Source organism: Leguminivora glycinivorella, chromosome 7 (assembly GCF_023078275.1).
Source record: "Leguminivora glycinivorella isolate SPB_JAAS2020 chromosome 7, LegGlyc_1.1, whole genome shotgun sequence".
NCBI lineage: Eukaryota > Metazoa > Arthropoda > Insecta > Lepidoptera > Tortricidae > Leguminivora > Leguminivora glycinivorella.
In genome coordinates, this window is record NC_062977.1 from 23128011 (window position 1) to 23153144 (window position 25134).

Genomic DNA, 25134 nt, shown 5'->3' on the forward strand with positions numbered 1-25134 from the left:
GGATGAAAAGTGACATAGGCTACTTTTTGTCTCTTTCTAACCCCCTACTTCCCTAAAATGGGAGGGGTGGAGCTTTGAATGGGCCATTCCGCAATTTTCTAATTTAACGCGAGCGAAGCCGCGGGAAAAATCTAGTAATACTATAAAGTAAGAATTCTTGTAAAACTTGAGACAAATTTATCTCACTTCAAATCTACAAAGTTTTATAATCATAAATATACCGTAGCTAAACAGAAAAATCTATATATTACACCACAAAAGATAGCGACATTCGTGGCCCAATCTCTAGCAATATCATTGCCACGTCATCAATCCCGAACAGAAGCACTTTCCCGACCAATCACAGCGCTCCACGTGAAATTTGAGCCCTAATATTAGCAGATGCAAAACTTGAAAGCTCACAACCATACTGAACTTCGCGTAGTTTGTAAAGAAAATAAGTAACATTGATTATTTGGATTTAATTTGAAGTGTCTCAATACCGTGCTTCTGCAATTAATAAATGTAAGACGGCGGTCCTATTTGCAATTTTAACGCGCTACAGAAAATATTTAGAAGAATATGAAGAAAAGCCTTGTAATAATAATTTTGTTCACGGCAGCATCAGCAAAAGAAGACAAGAAGTATGGACCAGTCATCGGTATAGATCTGGGTACAACCTATTCCTGTGTTGCGGTGTATAAAAATGGACACGTCCAAATTATACCCAATGAACAGGGTAATCGTATCACTCCTTCCTATGTTGCATTCAACAACGGGGAGATATTAGTAGGCGATGCTGCTAAAAACCAAGCTACTAACAATCCTGATAATACAGTTTTTGACGTCAAAAGACTAATTGGTAGAGAGTGGAATGATCTCAGTTTGAAAGAAGATATGAAATTTTATCCATTCAAAGTGATAGAGAAGAATAATAAACCACATGTGTCAATTAATATAGGTGAAGGTGAAAAATTGTTTGCCCCCGAAGAGCTTTCCGCTATCGTTTTAAAGAAGATGAAAGATATTTCAGAAGAGTATCTTGGTACTAATGTGACTGATGCTGTAGTAACTGTACCAGCTTACTTCAACGACGGTCAACGACAGGCCACCAAAGACGCTGGCAAAATTGCTGGTTTGAATATCTTAAGGATCATCAATGAACCTACTGCAGCAGCCATCGCATACGGCCTTGACGTAAAAGAGGGGGAGAAAAACGTTCTAGTTTTTGATCTAGGAGGCGGAACTTTTGATGTATCGCTACTAACTATAGATAACGGAGTTTTTGAAGTCATTGCTACAAATGGCGATACCCATTTGGGTGGAGAAGATTTTGATCAACGTGTCATGGAGTATTTTATTAAACTCTATAAAAATAAAGGGAAAGATATAATGACAAATAGCCGCGCAGTTCAAAAACTGAGACGAGAAGTCGAGAAAGCAAAGCGCGCTCTTTCTTTCAAACAGCAAGTGAAAATTGAGATTGATTCGTTCTTCCGCGGTGAAGATTTCTCAGAAACCCTGACCAGAGCTAAGTTTGAAGAGTTGAATATGGATTTATTCAAATCTACTTTAAGACCAGTAACGAAAGTCTTAAAAGATGCTGAAATGAGCGTGAAAGATATTGATGAAATTGTACTTGTTGGTGGGTCGACTAGGATTCCGAAAGTGCAGCAATTAGTGAAAGAGTATTTCAATAAAGAACCTTCTAGAGGAATAAATCCTGACGAAGCTGTAGCATATGGTGCAGCAATTCAAGCCAACATAATCAGCGGTGAAGATAATGAGGCAATGGTGATTTTAGACATCAACCCTTTAACGTTAGGTATCGAGACTGTAGGAGGTGTTATGACTAAGCTTATACCTCGAAATACCGTCATACCGACGAAGAAATCGCAAATATTTTCTACTACTAGTGACAATCAGGAAACGGTCACCATAAAAGTCTACGAAGGAGAACGATCTATGACGAAAGATAATAATTTACTTGGAAAGTTTGATCTATCGGGCATTAAACGAGCTGCAAGAGGAGAACCGCAGATAGAAGTTATCTTTGAGTTAGATGTAAACGGTATTTTACACGTATCAGCCGAGGATAAAGGAACCGGCGTTAAAGAGGAGATTATCATTACGAATGATCAGAACAGACTAAGCTCTAGTGATATTGAGAGGATGATTAAAAATGCCGAAAAGTTTGCTGAAGATGACAGGAAGGTAAAAGATAAAGTCGAGGCGAGAAACGATCTTGAAAGTTATGTATTTTCTTCAAAAAATATAATACAAAAACTCAATATGAGTGATGTAGACAAAGGAGCAGTTGCGAAAGTAATGGAAGATGCTGTCAATTGGCTTAGTGATAACCAGGAACTGGAAACAGAGGAATACAAGAAACAAAAAGAGGCATTGGAAGTTATCGTTCAGCCAATAATAGATCAGTATGAAGTAAATGATGAAAAGGATGAGTTATAATTAGGCGATTCGATAGCTTATACAATGATTTGTAGTATTTAGAACATTAATACATTAAAGTAGAAAAATGACCGTCGTGTATTCAAGTCTAATTCAAGGTTGTTATCCTCACCCCATGCCAATATTTAAAATACAAGGTGTTGTACAAAGTAAGTATCTACTTGAGATGTCTCCTTGAAAAGCATAAAAATGTAAATTACTACTGGATCGAAGACATCTAATGTAACTTCTCTTATAACTCAATGTTATTGCCAAGGTAGAGGTTCATAAGAACCAGAGGTTTACAAACCTGGCCCCGGCCCCGTAGCCGAATGCCATTTCTGCAACGCGAAACGCCACCGAAACGCCACAGAAATGTAGTCTGGCTGGCTTACGCAAGAGCAATAGAGATCTAGCTATAGGTACGAAAGAGATATTATCGTGAGCGTTTGTGCATTCGGCTACGCACACAGTAATAACTAGGACGTCACACTTCTTTTAAACTTTTAGCCATTTTCTAGAAATAAAATGGATTTTCCAACGTCCTCTGTAATGTCGCCGGTATTCCCATACATTTTAGACGCCATAAACATCAACAAGTCACAAACATCACATCACCTCTCTGTACCCGTTCCAAAGTATGGATTCCCTAATTTCAGGTCACCAACAGCGGTCACTTCTCTCAAATTCGAGCTACGCTACGACGTAAGTTACTTCAGGCCCTTCAGAGAAATACCTTTCTACCAGGAGTTAGAGAAACTTGGCTGAGCTGACGCTGGACTGGTTCCAGGCTGCGTGTCTCCCACGGAAGAGGGTTCCTTCAATGGAAGCTGCTGGAAAAACTCAGGAGCTGCAAATAATAATCAATCTTAGTTCACGTTTTAGAAGTGCGAGCTTATTGCTGAGGCCGAATAGCCGTGACAACACGTCACGGATGATAGGCAGTAATTTTGTAACCAGGGAAAGGAAAAAAAACTTGTATACCCAAAAGCATTGGCTAGGTTTCATTTCCATCATATCCACGCAGATACATACAGCAATAATAACATATACTAAAATTCTATTGCAATCAGTACCTATTCGGAGTTCAGAAATCCGGTTTTTTTCACGGATTGTGAGATCCGTTTCTGAATCCGGATTTTAAATCAGAAAACCGTATTTTAGAATTTTTAATTTAACATTGCAAATTCCACCAAAACAATGGTATAAAGGTGGTTATCTCTCTAGGTGATCAGCAAATTTACCTATAGGTACTTAAACGTGAAAAAACATCTGGCCGCTTACTATATCAGATGTCGAGAATATTGTGTAGCAAAAAAACAATTGCTTCTGGGTCTTAGGAAGCCATACAAGATCTATCGCAATATATTACAGGTAGATTTATTAGGAAGTTTTCGCCAGGGCCGCACTCGGGTCAAAGTGGTCCCATTTGTCATTCGTCACGCGACGTCGCTAAGCACCAACTCCATGCAAACTTACATTTTTCTTCACCGACTAACTTTTGAGTGCTGCCCTGTACTTTGCTTGGTTTAGGAAAATATGCTTTAACACTTAAAGGATAAGGTGTAATTTAGGTTGAAGGGAAGTGTGAAAGACTTTCTTTCAGTGAAAACTTGTATTAATCATAAAAGTTGTCGTCACATTACACTCAAAGGTATTGGATTTGTAATTTTTATCCATTTTATTATAGGATAAGTATTAAAGAGTACTCTGCCGGTATGTATGTATGGACGCCATCAGATATGTACTCAAAATATCTGGACACGCACTCCGTCTTACGCGGGTAACGCCCTAAACTAAACTACCCGGCCACTCCCGCTGACCTGATTGCTTTTTAGGGTTTTTCTATATTATATCTATTTCAACGGTGAAAATCGAAAATAAGTATATGACAAAGCCCATTAAAACCGTAATTTATATATTTATCTGAGGATAATATATTAAAATTATATAAATGTTTTATGTCATCTTCCATGCCTGCAGGCAAGAAACAGTATACAAAATTATTATTATTCCACGTGCTGGTTCTCTACGCATACTTGGTATGACAAAGTCATATCCGCCTATAGAACTAGGGATTGCAAACCGGATTGGTTTTCATCCGGCCGGATCCGGGACTTGGGACATCTAAAATAATTTAATGATTGATTTTATGTTTTTGATTGATAGTAAAGAAAATAAGATTACAACTTTAATTTTACTAATCATCATCCTCCTTGCGTTATCCCGACATTCGCCACGGCTCATGGGAGCCTGGGGTCTGCTTTGACAACTAATCCCAAGATTTGGCGTAGGCACTAGTTTTTACGAAAGCGACTGCCATCTGACCTTCCAACCCGAAGGGTAACTAGACCTTATTGGAATCAGTCCGGTTTCCTCATGATGTCTTAACTTCAATTTTACTAATAAAACATGACAATTGAAGTCTAAGCCATTTGTCACAATAGCATTTTCTTGTCTTTTCATTCGTCAGGACGAATTGTAAGGGTGAATTGCAGAAAATATGTACCTTTTGGATTTAGTAACTAAACTGAGAAAAAACGAAACTGATAATTGCTGTAACGAAACTGATAACATAAGGCGTGGAACACATAGGAATAAAAATGTTGCCCGGTTCTATATAAAACAGAATTATCAATGAAACATTATAATTCTAATCAACAATATTTATTATAAATTTTTGACATACATAATCGCAGTGAAAATAGTTTCGTTACGTAACGAAAAATAACGAAACTGAGAAAGATATATGAGAAATCATAACCTCGAAAAATATTTATCGTCAAACATGTCACATATTGCTTTAAAATCTTGTAAATTTGTAGAAAACATTATAAAAACAATCATTTATGAATAAAATTGTGTACGATAATCAAACTATTTACCTTGGAAACTCACCGTTAATCACCCTGAGATTTTATAGCAATAAACACCACGCGTCCATCCATGAGCCACTACGTTGAAAAATAAAATGGATGCCGCTGTGTTCAACAATTTGACAGTTGTTCCTTCTGTGTAATAATAATAATGAGAAGTAATTCTACTAATATTTTTAAACTAATCTTTGGGATATTCCTCCGTAACTAACCCTGAGTAACGAAAGTTCTATAAGTTGGGACAATATGTAATATTACCAAAATAATATATTATTCCTAATTTAAGTAAATATTTTCGTACTGAACATAAAGAAGAACATGTAAAGACTGAATAATTTACAATTAAACTTTTAAGAAACTAATATGAGTCGTAACAACTTTCCTCGATAGAAGTACGGTCAACTGTGAAGTTACTGCATGCATCACCGAAAAAAGAAAATAAAAAAAAGAAAAGCTACAATTGTCTTAAGATTAATTTTTAAATGAATCAAAAGATTCGCTTTTATTAAATTAACGTAACTCCGGTGTGCCTTATTTCTCAAAATATATTTTTAAACCCTCCTTGTTTTCACGGGACACTAAATTAGCTAAAAGGTACACATTTTCTGCAATTCACCCTAAGTCGAACGTTTTGTATAAGTCGTAAAGCCCGATCAAAAATATATGACTACTAGCTTTTGCCCGCGGCTTCTCTCGCGTTAGAAAGAGACAAAAAGTAGCCTATGTCACTCTCTATCTCTTCAACTATCTCCACTTAAAAAATCACGTCAATTCGTCGCTCCGTTTTGCCGTGAAGAACGGACAAACAAACAAACACACACACATTTCCATTTATAATATTAGTATGGATTGTCAGGAGGGCGCTGTTATTCTGATGTATGGGGTGACTGTTCTGGGTACGTAGCCGAATGGCATAAACGCTCACGAAACGCTCGTAGATATCTATCTCTGTCGCTCTTGCGTATTGGCGCGACAGAGCCAGACTACCTTTCGCGTCGTTTCGTTTTCGTTTCGCGTCGCAGAATTGCTGTTAGGCTACGGCACCAGTTCAGTATGAAAAAAAAAATAGTTTATTTATTTATTTTCGGAACACCAACAGCTATAAATAACATTATGCTAATTTAAATAATAACACAAAGCCAAATACAGATATTCACAGATAGAATTTGAATGGACAATATATAAAATGTACGCGCAAATTCGCACATAGCTATTGTGAAGTATGACATTAAAGAAAGAAGAAAAAAAAACTATGGCCCAAATCTCAAAATATGCTACTCGAAGCTTTACTAAAACTAACAAAACTACTACTTACAACCATTTACCACAAACACAAGTTAGTAGTTAGCTTCAAATGGTCACCATTGCGGCATCTAAAACTCGTAACATGCTGTGTTTGTGTTTTTTCTTTTACCCGATACATTGATTTTAACCGGATTCAGTAGCTCCTAAAAAGTACCAGATCCGGCCTGATTACCGGATCCGCCGGATCGGATTGCAATCCCTATAGAGCCCGTTGTAAGAGTATTTTTGGTATAAACTAGGAGTTCATTAATATGCAAGCGTTGTGTTGCTTTGTATCTTATACAACAAGGTCCGTAATTGAAGTTTTTTTAACATTTTCATATGATAATAATAGCGGTCCGCCACGCCTACGCGCGGGGATAAAACCATTTATATGGTGATAGTAAGTTATCCGTAAAATATAGACATATGCCATATTGGAGGTTGCATATGTATGCATTATGCTGGCATAAAGTAAACCATTACTTATGTGACAGGAGTTTGAATATTTATGTTTTGAACGTTGTGTTTATAAATATGTCACTCTAAATATATTGCTCGCCACGTAAACAACTAGTGTTTTCCATCAGTATCCACACTCTGCCTAACCCTTAATAACCGGTAAATATCAATATGCCATCGCAGACTTTTTTGTAGACCTAGCTACATATATTATTAATTATTATTTATACCATACATTGCTTTGTTATATTTCTACCGGTATGTGCAAATGTGCAGCGTATTCGATTCAATATCTTGAGCACCGCCATTTTTGCCGACTTGACTAACAAAATTTCGACATATTTCTATATAACCACGATACAAACCTTGAACAAATCTGCATTAACCGAAAATTTTGAAAAAAAAAAACCCGACATATAATAGACCGATGGACAGACAGACACGTCAAACTTAGAACACCCCGTCGTTTTTGCGTCGGGGGTTTAAAAAGGACACCATTTTTTTTTAATTGAAAGGTTTTTCTGACTGTGATTGCCCAAATTGACCAAAGTTTATATAAGATTTTTTTTATTTCTAACTCCCCGTACAGCTATAACTCCTAATTTTCCAAAATCTCGAACAGGGTAGAACGGGGATAAGCGGCGATAACTCGAATATGGAGGAGACTCCAATTTTCTTTATTGCATCTTATGTCGCTTTCCCCGCGGCCACTCGTAAAACGGCATCATCTTGTTATTGCCGATTTTTGTTTTCAAATGCTGAGAAAATGTTTATATTTGAGCGATGATGTATACAAGCTACGGCTATACATTGCTATAGTCAAGGGTGCCTTTCAGAGATAACATTCCTTCATTATATGCCGATGTAATTATGTTCAGGGGAGACTAAAAACATTAGGTATCTATCTATACACCAGAGAACTTTCGAGTAGTATCACAAGGACCGAGTGGTCTAGTTGTAAGTTATTTTCACATTATCCGATCCGATATCGGATGTCGGAAGGATTTCAATGGAAAAAATCCAAGATGGCGCTTGTAATGTCGGTCCGACATCCGATATCGGATCTGATAATGTGAAAACGCACTAAGCTGAAGACCCGGGTTCGATACCCGGCTCGCCACAGAGCCGCATTTTATTTAACAATAGTGTTTTATATGACATAATTTATTTCATTTATTATTTTTATTTAATAAGTACCTAATACTGAGAATCTGTTCAAGAAAATAATCAAAGAATGTAAAGGTGCCCATGACGAAACGGAATAATTTTAACAGCGTATTTCTGATTGCAGTTTAAGACTAATAAACTTTACTAATATAAGATAAACTTTACTAGATTTCGCCTAGTTTCAGAGTTATTACCAAATGGAAAAAAAAATATTTTCTTGTTACTCAGTACAAAAGGCTTTTTTAACAGCGTTGATGCCATTATGAATGTCTCACTATCCTCATTAATAGATGTCAAAAAGTCAGAAGTAAAACCTTTCAAAAATGCGGTTTTTAGAAAAAAAAAACAATTAAACTCATTTTAAGTGCCAGTTTTTTTAATAACATTTACTTTTTTTGTAAAAATACATTCAAAAATAGTAAAAAATAAAAAAAAAACAACCAATGAGAAAATTTTGCGAAAAAAACATTTTTTCTTTCTTTTGACCTCAGAAATGCGTGGTTGAAATTATTCCGTTTTCTCATGGACACCTTGTATAGGTCCCAATACATTACAAGACTCTTCTCTATCCGAACAGACCTTATTACAGTTATGACATCGGGTTTTTATTTTAATACTAGCTTTTTCCCGCAGCTTCGCTCGCGTAAGAAAGAGACTAAAGGAGCCTATGTCACTCAAACCCTTTTAACTGTCTCCATTTAAAAAAAACACCGCAATTCATCGCTCCGCTTTGTCGTGAAAGACTGACAAACAAACAGACACACACTTTCCCATTTATAATATTAGTATGGATAAGATTTCTGCAATCTTTTTAGCACCATAATCCAAATTAAAAGACACAACAAACATAAACAAGGCCCTTTTTACGGTTATGAGCCTAATCCTCGACTAGTTGGAAGAAAATGATTTTTATCCGGCGACCCGGGCAAATATAAAGAGGATATAAAACGGATAACACCTCCGGATATCCGGAATATCCGGGAGAGGGCTTTGGTGGCTAATAATATTTAGTGAGAGTTTGGAATTGAGATTTTCTTCTGTTATGTCAGTAAAATATTATATTAGGTATATATATATTGTTATGAAATAGGCAGCAAACGAGCAGACGAGCCGCCTGATGGGAAGCAGTCATCGCCGCCCATGGACATTAAGCAACATCAGGGGAGTCACTTATGCCTTGCCGACCTTACCTTACGGCTTACGGCTTGAATGTAACGCCACAATATGGAGCCCTCATGAGCATCAATACACTCTTATGTTAGAGAGGGTGCAAAAGTCATTTGTACGCTTCCTTTTCCTTAAAACCTATGGATATTATCCACATCTTTACCCCACCCTCTATGTACTAGGAATGGTAAACTATACTTCACTAGAGTGCAGAAGGAGTTTGTCCCTTGTAAGATTCTTCTTTAGGTTAATACGCGGCCAAATTTCGAACCCTTCCTTGTTGTCGCTCATTTCACTCAAAGTGCGTCCGGTCACCGGTTTAGAACTCCGTCCCCGCCGACAGACTCTATTCGCCATCCCGGTGGCACGCACCCATGCTCTGTCGCACTCACCACTGCACCACGCTTTAACCCTTCTCAATGACATACTGGCCAGCGACAGCAAACTGGATATGTTTCACAGCACGGAGCCGCAATTCCTTGCGATCAGCGCCCGTCACTTGGAGTCTATAACTACTCCAAGTTCGATCCACGTGTGAGTACCTACTATATTATGTACTCTATGTTCCGCCACACTATTTTATATAAGTGTACCAGGATTATTCATGTTTATACCCTCCTGTACGATTGACATGTTTAGCTAGGCTGTTAATGTTAATTTAAGGAATAAATAAATAAAGAAATAAATAAATAAAGACCTTTGAGAATACTTACCTGCTTTTTGAAGAACCCCATGTCATAGCGCAAGGGAACCACTCTCACTCAGGTTTATTGTTAATACCTATATTTCTTTAACAAAACCTTATTAACTATTGTAACCTAACATACTTACATATATCTCAATACGTACTACGATGTAAAAAAGTATATAAGAAATAATTATATATTTACAATTACAAAATCTACTATTTACAGTAATATAATTTTCCCCTCACTAGCTCTGAAACACGTGTTTTGTCCTTTAATACCAGCGGGTAAACACGCATTTTATCTACTAGTGGGTAAAGTAATTTGACCTTGAATAAAGTCAAATTAACTGCTTTAAAATTGATAAAAGTAGGTGAATCTAGTAATAAAGATGATTTACCACCTGTGGAACTACTAGAAGCAGTGATAAACGCATTTTTTGCGTTGTAGTTTCCTCGCTATAGTGAGGGGAAAAGTTTTGTGTTACACTCGGGTGCAAATGTATTTTACTTCTCGTGTGTTAAAAAACTCGCAAGTTCAGGATTCTATTCTCGAACCACTCGCTTCGCTCGTGGTTCAACTATAGAACCCTTTCACTTGCTCGTTTTTCAATTCCACACTCGGCGTTAAAATACAACTTTGCCCCCTTGTATAACAAATAACTAATATTATTCTATCATGTCATTTTAGGTTGTCGGTGTTTCAGAAATTCAGACTTTAGCAGTGTGTTGGCCGACTAAATATTAAATAATGTAGGATCTACTGTAAAAAAAAACATTCGTATAAATTGGATATTCACAATGTTTTTCACTTGACCTCACGAATTTGTTTTCAATTTAATGTATAACCCGTCTAAACTAAATGGTGACCTCGATACGTACCTATATTATTTACTCGTCTAGTCAGCACATTTCAGTCGCATTTTGTTGTTTGCGTAAGACGCACTGCGCAGATGCGGTGGTACTGTAAAGTCGCTTTGCGCGCGCGCAACTTTCGCGGTTTTTTTGTTAATACTTAGGTACTACATATTATATTTACTTCGTTAACTGTACGAAGGGGTTTCTTGAGTGAGTAAATAAGTAAAAGCTTAAAGATCTGTTTCAGTTTATCATTATCAATCACGAAACTAACTGGAAATAAAATCAAGAAAAATTAAATAAAATGGATCGAGCGTTATGTCGACTTAATTAATACGTGAGTTAAAAAGAGTTTTATAGTCAAGAATCCTACATTAATTATATGAGTTTCGTTAATATTTTAATTGTTTCTTACTTGAACTAAGGACCATAATCTAGACAGCTAGCTACAAGCCAAGTTCAAGTAGGTAACCGTTATTAAATTTTTAAATATTTCGTTTAGTTGTTATTATCCGAATGAAATAGAAAAGTCTGACAAAACTAAAAATAAAACTGGTACCTACCTATTTAAAGAAAAGTATTATACGAGCCCCAATGCAAATGATATCGTCTAGTCACACTTCAACGTGCGATATTTATTTCCGAAACTGGTATTTAAACCCAGATTGACTTTGATGATAAATGGAATACACGACACACTAAGCCATTAAAACTAGTTTAATCTTGCGCCGTACAAAATGCCCTAATGTTATATGTTTTAATATAATCATATCATAAAAATAACATGTCTAAAGCAAAAAAATACGCCTAGTTCATATTTGAGGCATAATAGGTCGTCTGTTTTAAATAATAAATTAATAGTTTAAAAAACACTATAAAACACGCTTTTATAAATGCACGTAAAAGCCAAAAATAAATTATGGATCGTTCAAGTTGTCTCTATTTGTGAGCTGAAGTTTAAAAACTATGTGCTTTTAATTATAATATTTTATTGTAAAAGCGTGGGGCGCTGGAACAGGAAAGACATTTTGTATAACTTGCTGATAAATCAAATTATGCTATGTTACGGGAAGGAGGTTACACAGATTGACGCGCTAACTGGAGTTGCAGCATGACTAGTAGGTTCTACATTAAACAGTCAAATCAATTAAAAGTCAGTGTTCAAAGTAGGTACCAGTTTGTCGAACTCAGACAAAATATGCGCTAGTAGCGAGGAGAGTCGACAGTCACCGACACTCAAAGTAATCTCTAATCAAAGTACAAAAGGGGAAAGTGTCTACAGTGAAAGGATGCAGAGTTCTTGTTCGTGGACGAGATATCTTTGGTTCTCTTTGGTAACCCTTAGGCGGCATATGTAAACGTTATGTTCTTATGCAACTTCATTCGCCAGGAAGTTCGGATTAGTATTTGTTTACAAGAAATTCTTTCCTGTTCCAGCGCCCCACGCTTTTACAATAAAATATTATAATTAAAAGCACATAGTTTTTAAACTTCAGCTCACAAATAGAGACAACTTGAACGATCCATAATTTATTTTTGGCTTTTACGTGCATTTATAAAAGCGTGTTTTATAGTGTTTTTTAAACTATTAATTTATTTTATACTTTTTAGTCATTAATAATGAAATACTTTTAACATTTATACATAAATTTATTTCAAGTAGGCGGATTTTACATGCCATTTGTGGCTTAACGTGTACTTATTGCTAATTGCTACTTAATAATAACTAGCGGCTACCTTCTTATTACGGTATTATCATAAAAATGTTTATACCTAGTAAGTTATCCGTAAAAGATAGACAATATTGTGCCATCGCGGACTTTTTGAAGACATTAGAGAGACATACTTTCGCCATACATTGTTTTGAAGCTCTCAGCTAGTGGGATTTTGTTTGACTCGATTAGAAAATATTGTCACATTTCAACTAATTCAAACAAAATTTAAGTATTTCTTTTTTCCCGAGCCCCCCTTTGTTTGCTCTTAAAGGTCACAAGAAAACGCTAACCCAACTTATTTTAAATACTCATCATCATCATCATTTCAGCCATTAATCGCCCACTGCTGAGCATAGGCCTCCTTCGTGTACGCCACATATCCCGGTCCTGGGCTAATCTCATCCAGAAGTGCCCCAGAAGATCTCATCCAGGAGATTTTAAATACTACGTTAATCTTTCTTTTATGCGGGGGGCTTCGCCCCCCGAGCCCCCCTTTTCGTTACTCTTAAGGGTAACAAGAAAACCCTAACCCAACTTATTTTAAATACAACGTTTATCTTTCTTTTATGCGCTTCGCCCCCCGAGCCCCCCTTTGTTTGCTCTTAAAGGTCACAAGAAAACGCTAACCCAACTTATTTTAATTACTACGTTGATCTTTCTTTTATGCGGGGGGCTTCGCCCCCCGAGCCCCCCTTTTCGTTACTCTTAAGGGTCACAAGAAAACCCCAACCCAACTTATTTTAAATACTACGTTAATCTTTCTTTTATGCGGGAGGCTTCGCCCCCCGAGCCCCCCTTTTCGTTACTCTTAAGGGTCACAAGAAAACCCTAAAACAACTTATTTTAAATACAACGTTGATCTTTCTTTCATGCGGGGGGCTTCGCCCCCCGAGCCCCCCTTTGTTTGCTCTTAAAGGTCACAAGAAAACGCTAACCCAACTTATTTTAAATACTACGTTAATCTTTCTTTTATGCGGGGGCTTCGCCCCCCGAGCCCCCCTTTTCGTTACTCTTAAGGGTAACAAGAAAACCCTAACCCAACTTATTTTAAATACAACGTTGATGTTTCTTTTATGCGGGGGGCTTCGCCCCCCGAGCCCCCCTTTGTTTGCTCTTAAAGGTCACAAGAAATCGCTAACCCAACTTATTCTAAATACTACGTTGATCTTTCTTTCAAGCGGAGGGCTTCGCCCCCCGAGCCCCCCTTTTATTTACTCTTAAGGATCACAAGAAAACCTTAACCCAACTAATTTTAAATACAACGTTGATCTTTCTTTTATGAGGGGGCTTCGCCCCCGAGCCCCCTTTGTTTGCTCTGCAAGGCCACAAGAAAACGCTAACCCAACTTATTTTAAATACTACGTTAATCTTTCTTTTATGCGGGGGCTTCGCCCCCGAGCCCCCCCTTTGTTTGCTCTTAAAGGTCACAAGAAAACGCTAACCCAACTTATCTGAAATACTACATTGATCTTTCTTTCATGCGGGGGGCTTCGCCCCCCGAGCCCCCCTTTGTTTGCTCTTAAAGCTCACAAGAAAACGCTAACCCAACTTATTCTAAATACTATGTTGATCTTTTTTCATGCGGGTGGCTTCACCCCCGAGCCCCCTTTTCTTTACTCTTAAGGATCACAAGAAAACCTTAACCCAACTTATTTTAAATACAACGTTTATCTTTCTTTTATGCGGGGGGCTTCGCCCCACGAGCCCCCCTTTGTTTGCTCTTAAAGGTCACAAGAAAACGCTAACCCAACTTATTTTAAAAACAACGTTGATCTTTCTTTTATGCGGGGGGCTTCGCCCCCCGAGCCCCCCTTCGTTTGCTCTGAAAGGTCACAAGAAAACGCTAACCCAACTTATTTTAAATACTACGTTAATCTTTCTTTTATGCGGGGGGCTTCGCCCCCCGAGCCCCCCTTTGTTTGCTCTTAAAGGTCACAAGAAAACGCTAACCCAACTTATCTTAAATACTACGTTGATCTTTCTTTCATGCCCCCCTTTGTTTGCTCTTAAAGGTCACAAGAAAATGCTAACCCAACTTATTCTAAATACTACGTTGATCTTTCTTTCATGCGGGTGGCTTCGCCCCCCGAGCCTTAAATACAACGTTGATCTTTCTTTTCATGCGGGGGCTTCGCCCCCCGAGCCCCCCTTTGTTTGCTCTTAAAGGTCACAAGAAAACGCTAACCCAACTTATTCTAAATACTACGTTGATCTTTCTTTCAAGCGGAGGGCTTCGCCCCCCGAGCCCCCCTTTTATTTACTCTTAAGGATCACAAGAAAACCTTAACCCAACTAATTTTAAATACAACGTTGATCTTTCTTTTATGCGGGGGCTTCGCCCCCGAGCCCCCTTTGTTTGCTCTGCAAGGCCACAAGAAAACGCTAACCCAACTTATTTTAAATACTACGTTAATCTTTCTTTTATGCGGGGGCTTCGCCCCCGAGCCCCCTTTGTTTGCTCTTAAAGGTCACAAGAAAACGCTAACCCAACTTATCTTAAATACTACATTGATCTTTCTTTCATGCGGGGGGCTTCGCCCCCCGAGCCCCCCTTTGTTTGCTCTTAAAGCTCACAAGCAAAACGCTAACCCAACTTATTCTAAATACTATGTTGATCTTTTTTCATGCGGGTGGCTTCACCCCCCGAGCCCCCCTTTTCTTTACTCTTAAGGATCACAAGAAAACCTTAACCCAACTTATTTTAAATACAACGTTTATCTTTCTTTTATGCGGGGGCTTCGCCCCACGAGCCCCCTTTGTTTGCTCTTAAAGGTCACAAGAAAACGCTAACCCAACTTATTTTAAAAACAACGTTGATCTTTCTTTTATGCGGGGGGCTTCGCCCCCCGAGCCCCCCTTCGTTTGCTCTGAAAGGTCACAAGAAAACGCTAACCCAACTTATTTTAAATACTACGTTAATCTTTCTTTTATGCGGGGGCTTCGCCCCCCGAGCCCCCCTTTGTTTGCTCTTAAAGGTCACAAGAAAACGCTAACCCAACTTATCTTAAATACTACGTTGATCTTTCTTTCATGCCCCCCTTTGTTTGCTCTTAAAGGTCACAAGAAAATGCTAACCCAACTTATTCTAAATACTACGTTGATCTTTCTTTCATGCGGGTGGCTTCGCCCCCGAGCCCCCCTTTTCTTTACTCTTAAGGATCACAAGAAAACCTTAACCCAACTTATTTTAAATACAACGTTGATCTTTCTTTTCATGCGGGGGGCTTCGCCCCCCGAGCCCCCCTTTGTTTGCTCTTAAAGGTCACAAGAAAACGCTAACCCAACTTATTTTAAATACAACGTTGCTCTTTCTTTTATGCGGGGGCTTCGCCCCCCGAGCCCCCCTTTGTTTGCTCTTAAAGGTCACAAGAAAACGTTAACCCAACTTATTCTAAATACTATGTTGATCTTTCTTTCATGCGGGTGGCTTCGCCCCCCGAGCCCCCCTTTTCTTTACTCTTAAGGATCACAAGAAAACCTTAACCCAACTTATTTTAAATACAACGTTGATCTTTCTTTTCATGAGGGGGCTTCGCCCCCGAGCCCCCTTTGTTTGCTCTTAAAGGTCACAAGAAAACGCTAACCCAACTTATTTTAAATACAACGTTGATCTTTCTTTTATGCGGGGGCTTCGCCCCCGAGCCCCCTTTGTTTGCTCTTAAACGTCACAAGAAAACGTTAACCCAACTTATTCTAAATACTATTTTGATCTTTCCTTCATGCGGGTGGCTTCGCCCCCCGAGCCCCCTTTTCTTTACTCTTAAGGATCACAAGAAAACCTTAACCCAACTTATTTTAAATACGTTTATCTTTATTTTATGCGGGGGCTTCGCCCCCCGAGCCCCCCTTTGTTTGCTCTTAAAGGTCACAAGAAAACGCTAACCCAACTTATTTTAAAAACAACGTTGATCTTTCTTTTATGCGGGGGGCTTCGCCCCCCGAGCCCCCCTTTGTTTGCTCTGAAAGGTCACAAGAAAACGCTAACCCAACTTATTTTAAATACTACGTTAATCTTTCTTTTATGCGGGGGGCTTCGCCCCCCGAGCCCCCCTTTGTTTACTCTTAAAGGTCACAAGAAAACGCTAACCCAACTTATTCTAAATACTACGTTGATCTTTCTTTCATGTGGGTGGCTTCGCCCCCGAGCCCCCTTTTCTTTACTCTTAAGGATCACAAGAAAACCTTAACCCAACTTATTTTAAATACAACGTTGATCTTTCTTTTCATGCGGGGGGCTTCGCCCCCCGAGCCCCCCTTTGTTTGCTCTGAAAGGTCACAAGAAAACGCTAACCCAACTTATTTTAAATACTACGTTAATCTTTCTTTTATGCGGGGGCTTCGCCCCCGAGCCCCCCCTTTGTTTACTCTTAAAGGTCACAAGAAAGCGCTAACCCAACTTATCTTAAATACTACGTTGATCTTTCTTTCGTGCGGGGGCTTCGCCCTCCGAGCCCCCTTTGTTTGCTCTTAAAAGTCACAAGAAAACGCTAACCCAACTTATTTTAAAAACAACGTTGATCTTTCTTTTATGAGGGGGCTTCGCCCCCGAGCCCCCTTTGTTTGCTCTGAAAGGTCACAAGAAAACGCTAACCCAACTTATTTTAAATACTACGTTAATCTTTCTTTTATGCGGGGGCTTCGCCCCCGAGCCCCCTTTGTTTGCTCTTAAAGGTCACAAGAAAACGCTAACCCAACTTATCTTAAATACTACGTTGATCTTTCTTTCATGCGGGGGCTTCGCCCCCGAGCCCCCTTTGTTTTCTCTTAAAGGTCACAAGAAAACGCTAACCCAACTTATTCTAAATACTACGTTGATCTTTCTTTCATGCGGGTGGCTTCGCCCCCGAGCCCCCTTTTCTTTACTCTTAAGGATCACAAGAAATCCTTAACTCAACTTATTTTAAATACAACGTTGATCTTTCTTTTCATGCGGGGGGCTTCGCCCCCGAGCCCCCCTTTGTTTGCTCTGAAAGGTCACAAGAAAACGCTAACCCAACTTATTTTAAATACTACGTTAATCTTTCTTTTATGCGGGGGCTTCGCCCCCCGAGCCCCCCTTTGTTTACTCTTAAAGGTCACAAGAAAGCGCTAACCCAACTTATCTTAAATACTACGTTGATCTTTCTTTCATGCGGGGGGCTTCGCCCTCCGAGCCCCCCTTTGTTTGCTCTTAAAAGTCACAAGAAAACGCTAACCCAACTTATTCTAAATACTACGTTGATCTTTCTTTCATGCGGGGGCTTCGCCCCCGAGCCCCCTTTCTTTACTCTTAAGGATCACAAGAAAACCTTAACCCAACTTATTTTAAATACAACGTTGATCTTTCTTTTATGCGGGGGCTTCGCCCCCGAGCCCCCTTTGTTTGCTCTGAAAGGTCACAAGAAAACGCTAACCCAACTTATTTTAAATACTACGTTAATCTTTCTTTTATGCGGGGGGCTTCGCCCCCCGAGCCCCCCTTTGTTTGCTCTTAAAGGTCACAAGAAAACACTAACCCAACTTATCTTAAATACTACGTTGATCTTTCTTTCATGCGGGGGCTTCGCCCCCCGAGCCCCCCTTTGTTTGCTCTGAAAGGTCACAAGAAAACACTAACCCAACTTATTTTAAATACTACGTTGATCTTTCTGTCATGCTTCCCCCCCTCGAGCCCCCCCCCTTTTTCTGTTCTTATCTTCCGGCACCATCATCAGGCCTTGAAACCTAATCGTAGTCATAGTTCATTACAAGACTTTTCTAAGAAGCCCAAAAACAGCTATGATACGATGTTCCATCATGTAGTTCCAGTTCATATCTTCCGGCTCCATCATCAGACCTTGAAACCTAATCGTAGTCATAGTTCATTACAAGACTTTTCTAAGAAGCCCAAAAACAGCTATGATACGATGTTCCATCATGTAGTTCCAGTTCATATCTTCCGGCTCCATCATCAGACCTTGAAACCTAATCGTAGTCAAAGTTCATTACAAGACTTTTCTAAGAAGCCCAAAAACAGCTCTGATACGATGTTCCATCATGTAGTTCCAGCTCATATCTTCCGGCTCCATCATCAGACCTTGAAACCTAATTGTAGTCAAAGTTCATTACAAGACTTTCCTAAGAAGCCCAAAAACAGCTATGATACGATGTTCCATCATGTAGTTCCAGTTCATATCTTCCGGCTCCATCATCAGACCTTGAAACCTAATCGTAGTCAAAGTTCATTACAAGACTTTTCTAAGAAACCCAAAAACAGCTATGATACGATGTTCCGTCATGTAGTTCCAGTTCATATCTTTCGGCTTCATCATCAGACCTTGAAACCTAATTGTAGTCAAAGTTCATTACAAGACTTTTCTAAGAAACCCAAAAACGGCTATGATACGATGTTCCATCATGTAGTTCCAGTTCATATCTTCCGACTCCATCATCAGATCAGCTCAACAGTACCATATTATTGTATTGTCATCGGAACTACATATAGCTGCCAATTTTCATTACGCTACGACTCCTGGAAGATGGTTAAATTAGCTTCCTTAGATTCCATTACATACATAGTTACATACACGACGACCTAATAAAAGCGTGTTAAAAATAGTTTAGTAAGATTAATATTATACAATAATATTTTAAATTTAATTAATAATATTATAAGTCGTCTGATATGATATACGGCTACATAAAAAGGTAAATTCTGTAAAAAATATAATTATTCTACAACATTTTTATACCAAAATAGCAAGAGGTAAGTCGGTGCCTGAATCAGTGAGGAAAATTATAATTTCCAGTAAGAATAGCGGCAAATCTACGTTCCAAAATATCCAAAGACCTTTTTTTGCCAAGATCTACGGCGCATACAATCATCCAGCATCAACTAAAACACGGAACCGTCTCCTGTTTAAATAAATCTGGCCGTCGAAGAATAACTGCCAAAAAGAAAACAGGATTTTGAGGAGCATCATCAGGAAAAATCGTCATGCAAGAGCAGGAGAACTTACCTAACTATGGCATGACGCGATCAAAATAAACATTTCAGTCGATACCTGAAAGACAGTAATGAAAATAATGGGCTTCGGTTTTCACACCGCTAAACAGAAACCATTACTTACTCAAAAGCAGAAAACTAACAGGTTGAAATTTGCACAAAAGTACAGAAACTGGACTGCCGATCAGTGGCGAAAAATAATATGGAGCGACAAATCCAAATTTGAGGTCATAGTTGGCGATGAACGAAGTAAAGTCATTCAAGATAAAGGAGATGCATTTCACAAAGACTGTCTTGAACGCAAGGTGTAGTTTCCAGCATCTTTAAATGATTTGGGGCTGTATGTCGGCACAGGGTGTGGGATGTCTGCAATTTATAGATGGAACCGTCAATGCAGAGAAATACAAAAGCATCTTGGAATAGAGTTCACTACCGTCTATAAGAAAGTTCAAGTATATAAATGGATTTACTTTTCAACGAGATGGTGCCTTATGTCATACTGGCAAGACAACGATGGAGTGGCTGAAACAAAAACAAATTCCTACCATATCATGGCCATCCAGCAGTCCAGACTTGTCTCCCATAAAAACTTTGTAGTGGTAAATGAAGAAAAAGTTGCGAAAAAATGAAGGATCTTTTCGCAACTTTTTAACTAAATCCAAAGCTGATTTTAAGGAGAAACTTGTGAGTGTCTGGAATGGAATAACTTCTGAGGAGTATAGACAGTTGGTAGATACAATGCCGCTCAGAATTAAGGCCGTTTTAGATGCAAAAGGTGACGCCACCAAGTGGTAGTTGTTCTTTTCTGCATCGGCTACGCTGAAGACGAACATTTTTGCGAGTGTTACATTTGGTGAAATTATGTTTTTTTGTTTACTAGTGAGGAAAATTGTTAATTTATGTTTTGAATAAACAAAATATGCATTATAAGCTCTCTTGTTTTTATATTACATGTTCTACTAATCATCTAATTCATCCTGAATTTTGAGGTCGAAGTTAGGACATAATATTTTTTTCATACTAGACGATATCATTTGCATTGGGGCTCGTAGAACGTATTACAATGACAAATTAAATTATACAATCATGTAGGAAGTAAAAATGCCTGTACCTAGTATCCATTGATTTGCATAGCAATAATGATTAAATAAATAATCAAGTAACAATGACTAAGTGGGTGTATAACAAACTATTGAATTATTATTGGGGCATTCCATTATTAATTTATAATCCATTCAAGAATTGTAACCACATTTCAAAAGTACACCAATACACCGGTACCGCAGGCAATACCGGTTGGTAGGTGTCGCCAATAGCTATATATTTACGTATGTAAGCCCGTATTTAATAATATTTAAGTCCAAGGTCTATTATAAAGTAGGTAAGAACCTATACACGAAATAAAATGTTTTTACGAGGCCACCATAAATGTTTTTTTTTTCTTTTATTTATTTATTTGTTACTCTTTCAGGAATTGAACGCTCTTCGCAAGTTTTCATAAACCATGGAAGATACAGACGCGGTCACTATATTAGACGTCCTTGGCGTGGATCTGTGCGCGCGCGCACTCTTTGCCTACCTGCCTGTCATCGAACTCGTGCGCACCGAGCGCGTCTGTCGCCAATGGCAACGCGCCGTGCAAATCTTCCTACACTCTTACCATAACGATATCTTATACAATGTTTACCACTTTTATTTAAAATCTTTCCGTGATGGCGCAAACTATGGTAACCGAAAAGTAGATCAGTATTTTGCACATAAAAGCTTGTTTACAGCGTGCAAAACTCTTGAAAAATTTGCAGGAAAAATAAGTGATGATGTTTTCAAAAATGTTTCATCGAAATGTCCTTACTTGCAACATTTAATTGCGCTTAGTGAAGGGTTTAATTGCAAGAAATTGAGGATATCTGAATTAATTAAACATAAAAGGAAAAATGCCTGTAGTAAACCTAATTTGCACTTAACTAGTGATATATTGAAACATATTAAGTCGAAAAATTTGACGTTGAATATTCTAAGCACTGCGATGAATAGTTTACGAAATATAACGACTTTAGAACTTGATGATCATAATGTGTTCACACTTGATTATATGCATTTAATGCTAAACGCAATGCCGGAACTAGAAACATTGTATTTTTGTAACTACTCTTGTAAATACAGTTCAATTTTGTATAACTCTCCGTGTATAGTTTCAACTGATGAGTTAATTTCGTCTATTAGTCAACTTGTTCATTTGAAGTGTCTTTATCTGCGTAATAATACAATTGTGAACGATACTTTGTTAGAGGAACTAGCGCAGAAATGTAAGGAGCTAGAGTATTTAGATATTAGCTATGACAACATATATAAAAATTGGCCTAAGAAATACAGTGCGCGCGGCGTGGCAGCGCTTTGTCGCAGACCTTTCTCTGTCACGACACTTTGCTTAGGCTATGTTCAAAACTTCACTAGTATATCTTTAGTAATGTATTTCAGGGATTTACCTATTGTTCATGAGCTGGAAAAACTGGGGTGCTATGTACTAACTCCACAGTGGCTAGATACCACTCTCTCTTCGCAAACTGTGCATCCACTTGAAGTAATAGTTGGTTCGAAAGGGTTAAACTCGTGTGTGTCGGAGAAATCAGATGAGTTGTACAATCTTAAAATTGTGTTAAATACTGATGTGCACACTGAGAGGGAATTTGTTGGTAAGAGCTAGTTTAAAATTACCTACATGATTATAAATAGGATTCCTTGTACGGACGTGAGTCCGTTTTCACATTATCCGATCCGATATCGGATGTCGGAAGGATTTTAATAGAAAAAATCGAAGATGGCGCCTATAATGTATGGAATATCGGTCCTACATCCGATATCGGATCGGATAATGTGAAAACGCACTAAAGGCTAAGAAAAATATTTCGTTGTAAAAACGTAAATATTTTGTCGTCTCTTTGCGTTCTACAATTTCTACAGTATGTTTTTTGGCTAATGTTTGTAATTTTTCATTTTATAAGCGAATAAATCATTTATCGAATTGGCAATATTTTTTAATGTTTCTCAGATTTGAACTGGCTGGATTATATTAATAATTAAGTAAGTATAATAAATACTTTTACTTTACAGTAAACGGCGATAAAGAGTGCACATCGGTCTTTGGAAAGAGACAATTAACGTCACATAAGCAAGAAAGAGACAACGCTCTACGAAAACGAAAAACCTATGTGCAATCATTATCGCCGGGTATTATTGTAGTACTCCCTTCTCAGTGTAGTTTTTTGGTATGGGATCAATTTAAATAAAAAATTAAAACCCAGTGTTATAAAAATATTTATAAAATTTAATACGCATATTAGTGATATTCGTTACAGACATTATTTATTAGCTATACATAATATAAGCAAGGATGTTAAAATATAACGAGGTAGTGTCATGGCCAAGTCTCAAAAAAAAATTGAATCGTATTTATGTTTAAATTTCAACTGTTACATATTAATCGTTTCAGATTTAAGGAAACTGTTGTGACTTTACAAATTGTTGAGACATAGTTTTTTTTTTATTTGTCTAATTTAGGCCCTGGTTCCACCAAAAGCTGGTAAGCAATGATATCGGCGAATACAAATTCACAAAAGATAGTTTTTATTATTATAAATGGGCTTACTCTTGACCACAGACTAGCCAAAGACGTGGCCTACGATAGAGTGAGCTCGCCCTGAAGATGCCTGTTCACCCTTGATTTGAAGGTTGCTGGGTTATATGAGCTCGGAAATATAGCCGCCGGCAAGGAATTCCACTCCTTGGCAGTGCGCATAAGCAGTTACTCCCGTGTAAATAAAAGAGAGAGTGATTTATAAGATTTATAGTTCATCGCTTGGCGACGGACTATAACTCGCTGGCGCTATCATCGCGTCTCTTTTATTTTTAGACGGGAGGGACTAATAGTTATTTCTTATACAAGGGGGCAAAGTTGTATTTTAACGCCGAGTGTGGAATTGAAAAACGAGCAAGTGAAAGGATTCTATAGTTGAACCACGAGCGAAGCGAGTGGTTCGAGAATAGAATCCTGAACTTGCGAGTTTTTTAACACACGAGAAGTAAAATACATTTGCACCCGAGTGTAACACAAAACTTTTCCCCTCACTACAGCGAGGAAACTACAACGCAAAAAATGCGTTTATCACTGCTTCCAGTAGTTCCACAGGTGGTAAATCATCTTTATTACTAGATTCACCTACTTTTATCAATTTTGAAGCAGTTAATTTGACGTTATTCAAGGTCAAATTACTTTACCCACTAGTGGATAAAATGCGTTTTTGCCCGCTGTTATTAAAGGACAAAACACGTGTTTCCGAGCTAGTGAGGGGAAAATATCTTTTTCTCCACACCAACTGGCAAAGGCTTACTTTGCTATTCGAAAACAGATAGCAAAATTGCATTTTATCCACAAACGTGCAAACTTGAAAAGTAAAATCGACGACCGGTCTGGCTCAGTCGGTAGTGACCCTGCCTGCTAAGCCGCGGTCCTGGGTTCGAATCCCGGTAAGGGCATTTATTTGTGTGATGAGCACAGATATTTGTTCCTGAGTCATGGATGTTTTCTATGTATATAAGTATGTATTTATCTATTTAAGTATGTATATCGTCGCTTAGCACCCATAGTACAAGCTATGCTTAGTTTGGGGCTAAGTTGATCAGTGTAAGGTGTCCCCAATATTTAAAAAAAAAAACACAAATTTTAACTTGATGTCACAAACTGGCTGTAAGTATTGATTTGATTTAGTTTGACGTTTTATAGTTACTATTTTGTTCGCGTTGGTGTGGTGAGAAATTTTGTGTTCCACTCGTCGGCAAAGTTTAACCTTCGTGCCTTGAAACCCTCGCAACGCTCAAGAGTCCACTTCTAGAACCACTCGCTACGCTCGCGGTTCAATATTGGAATCATTCGCTTGCTCGGGTATCAAGCAATATTGGCACTTGCGGTCAAACAACTTTGCCCACTTGTAAAACAAATAATCGGCGATAGATTATCACTTACCCGCTTCTGGTGAGATCAGTGCCATAGTTACACTAGCACAGATATTTCAGTATTCCAATTTTAAATACTAACAGTAACTGTTACTATTCATATGACAATAGGCTAGTTTCCTATACTTAAAATATTTGATGCAGTGCACGAAATAAAGCACCACGTAATTAGAAGAAAAACATGGACAGTAGTTATGTTTAATAGTTATTTGTTATACAAGGGTGCAAAGTTGTATTTTAACGCCGAGTGTGGAATTGAAAAACGAGCAAGTGACAGGATTCTATAGTTGAACCAAGAGCGAAGCGAGTGGTTCGAGAATAGAATCCTGAACTTACGAGTTTTTTAACACACGAGAAGTAAAATACATTTGCACCCGAGTGTAACACAAAACTTTTCCCCTCACTATAGCGAGGAAAGTACAACGCAAATAGCGTGTTTATCACTGCTTCCAGTAGTTCCACAGGTGGTAAATCATCGTCATCAATAGATTCACTCACTTTTATCAATTTTAAAGCAGA

General features: G+C 38.2%; 2 protein-coding genes across 2 annotated transcripts; both read left to right on the top strand.

The window, feature by feature from the left end:
• The first annotated feature begins 561 nt into the window (after nt 1-561).
• LOC125228086 (endoplasmic reticulum chaperone BiP-like) lies at nt 562-2448 on the top strand. The gene has a single exon (XM_048132536.1). The coding sequence runs from the start codon at nt 562-564 to the stop codon at nt 2446-2448; it is 1887 nt and encodes a 628-aa protein (XP_047988493.1).
• An 8500-nt stretch (nt 2449-10948) lies between these two features.
• LOC125228243 lies at nt 10949-22627 on the top strand. The gene is made up of 2 exons (XM_048132738.1): nt 10949-11263; nt 21077-22627. Exon 2 carries the CDS (start codon nt 21110-21112, stop codon nt 22307-22309), a length of 1200 nt encoding a protein of 399 aa, XP_047988695.1. The 5' UTR covers nt 10949-11263; nt 21077-21109; the 3' UTR covers nt 22310-22627.
• The last annotated feature ends 2507 nt before the right edge of the window (nt 22628-25134 follow it).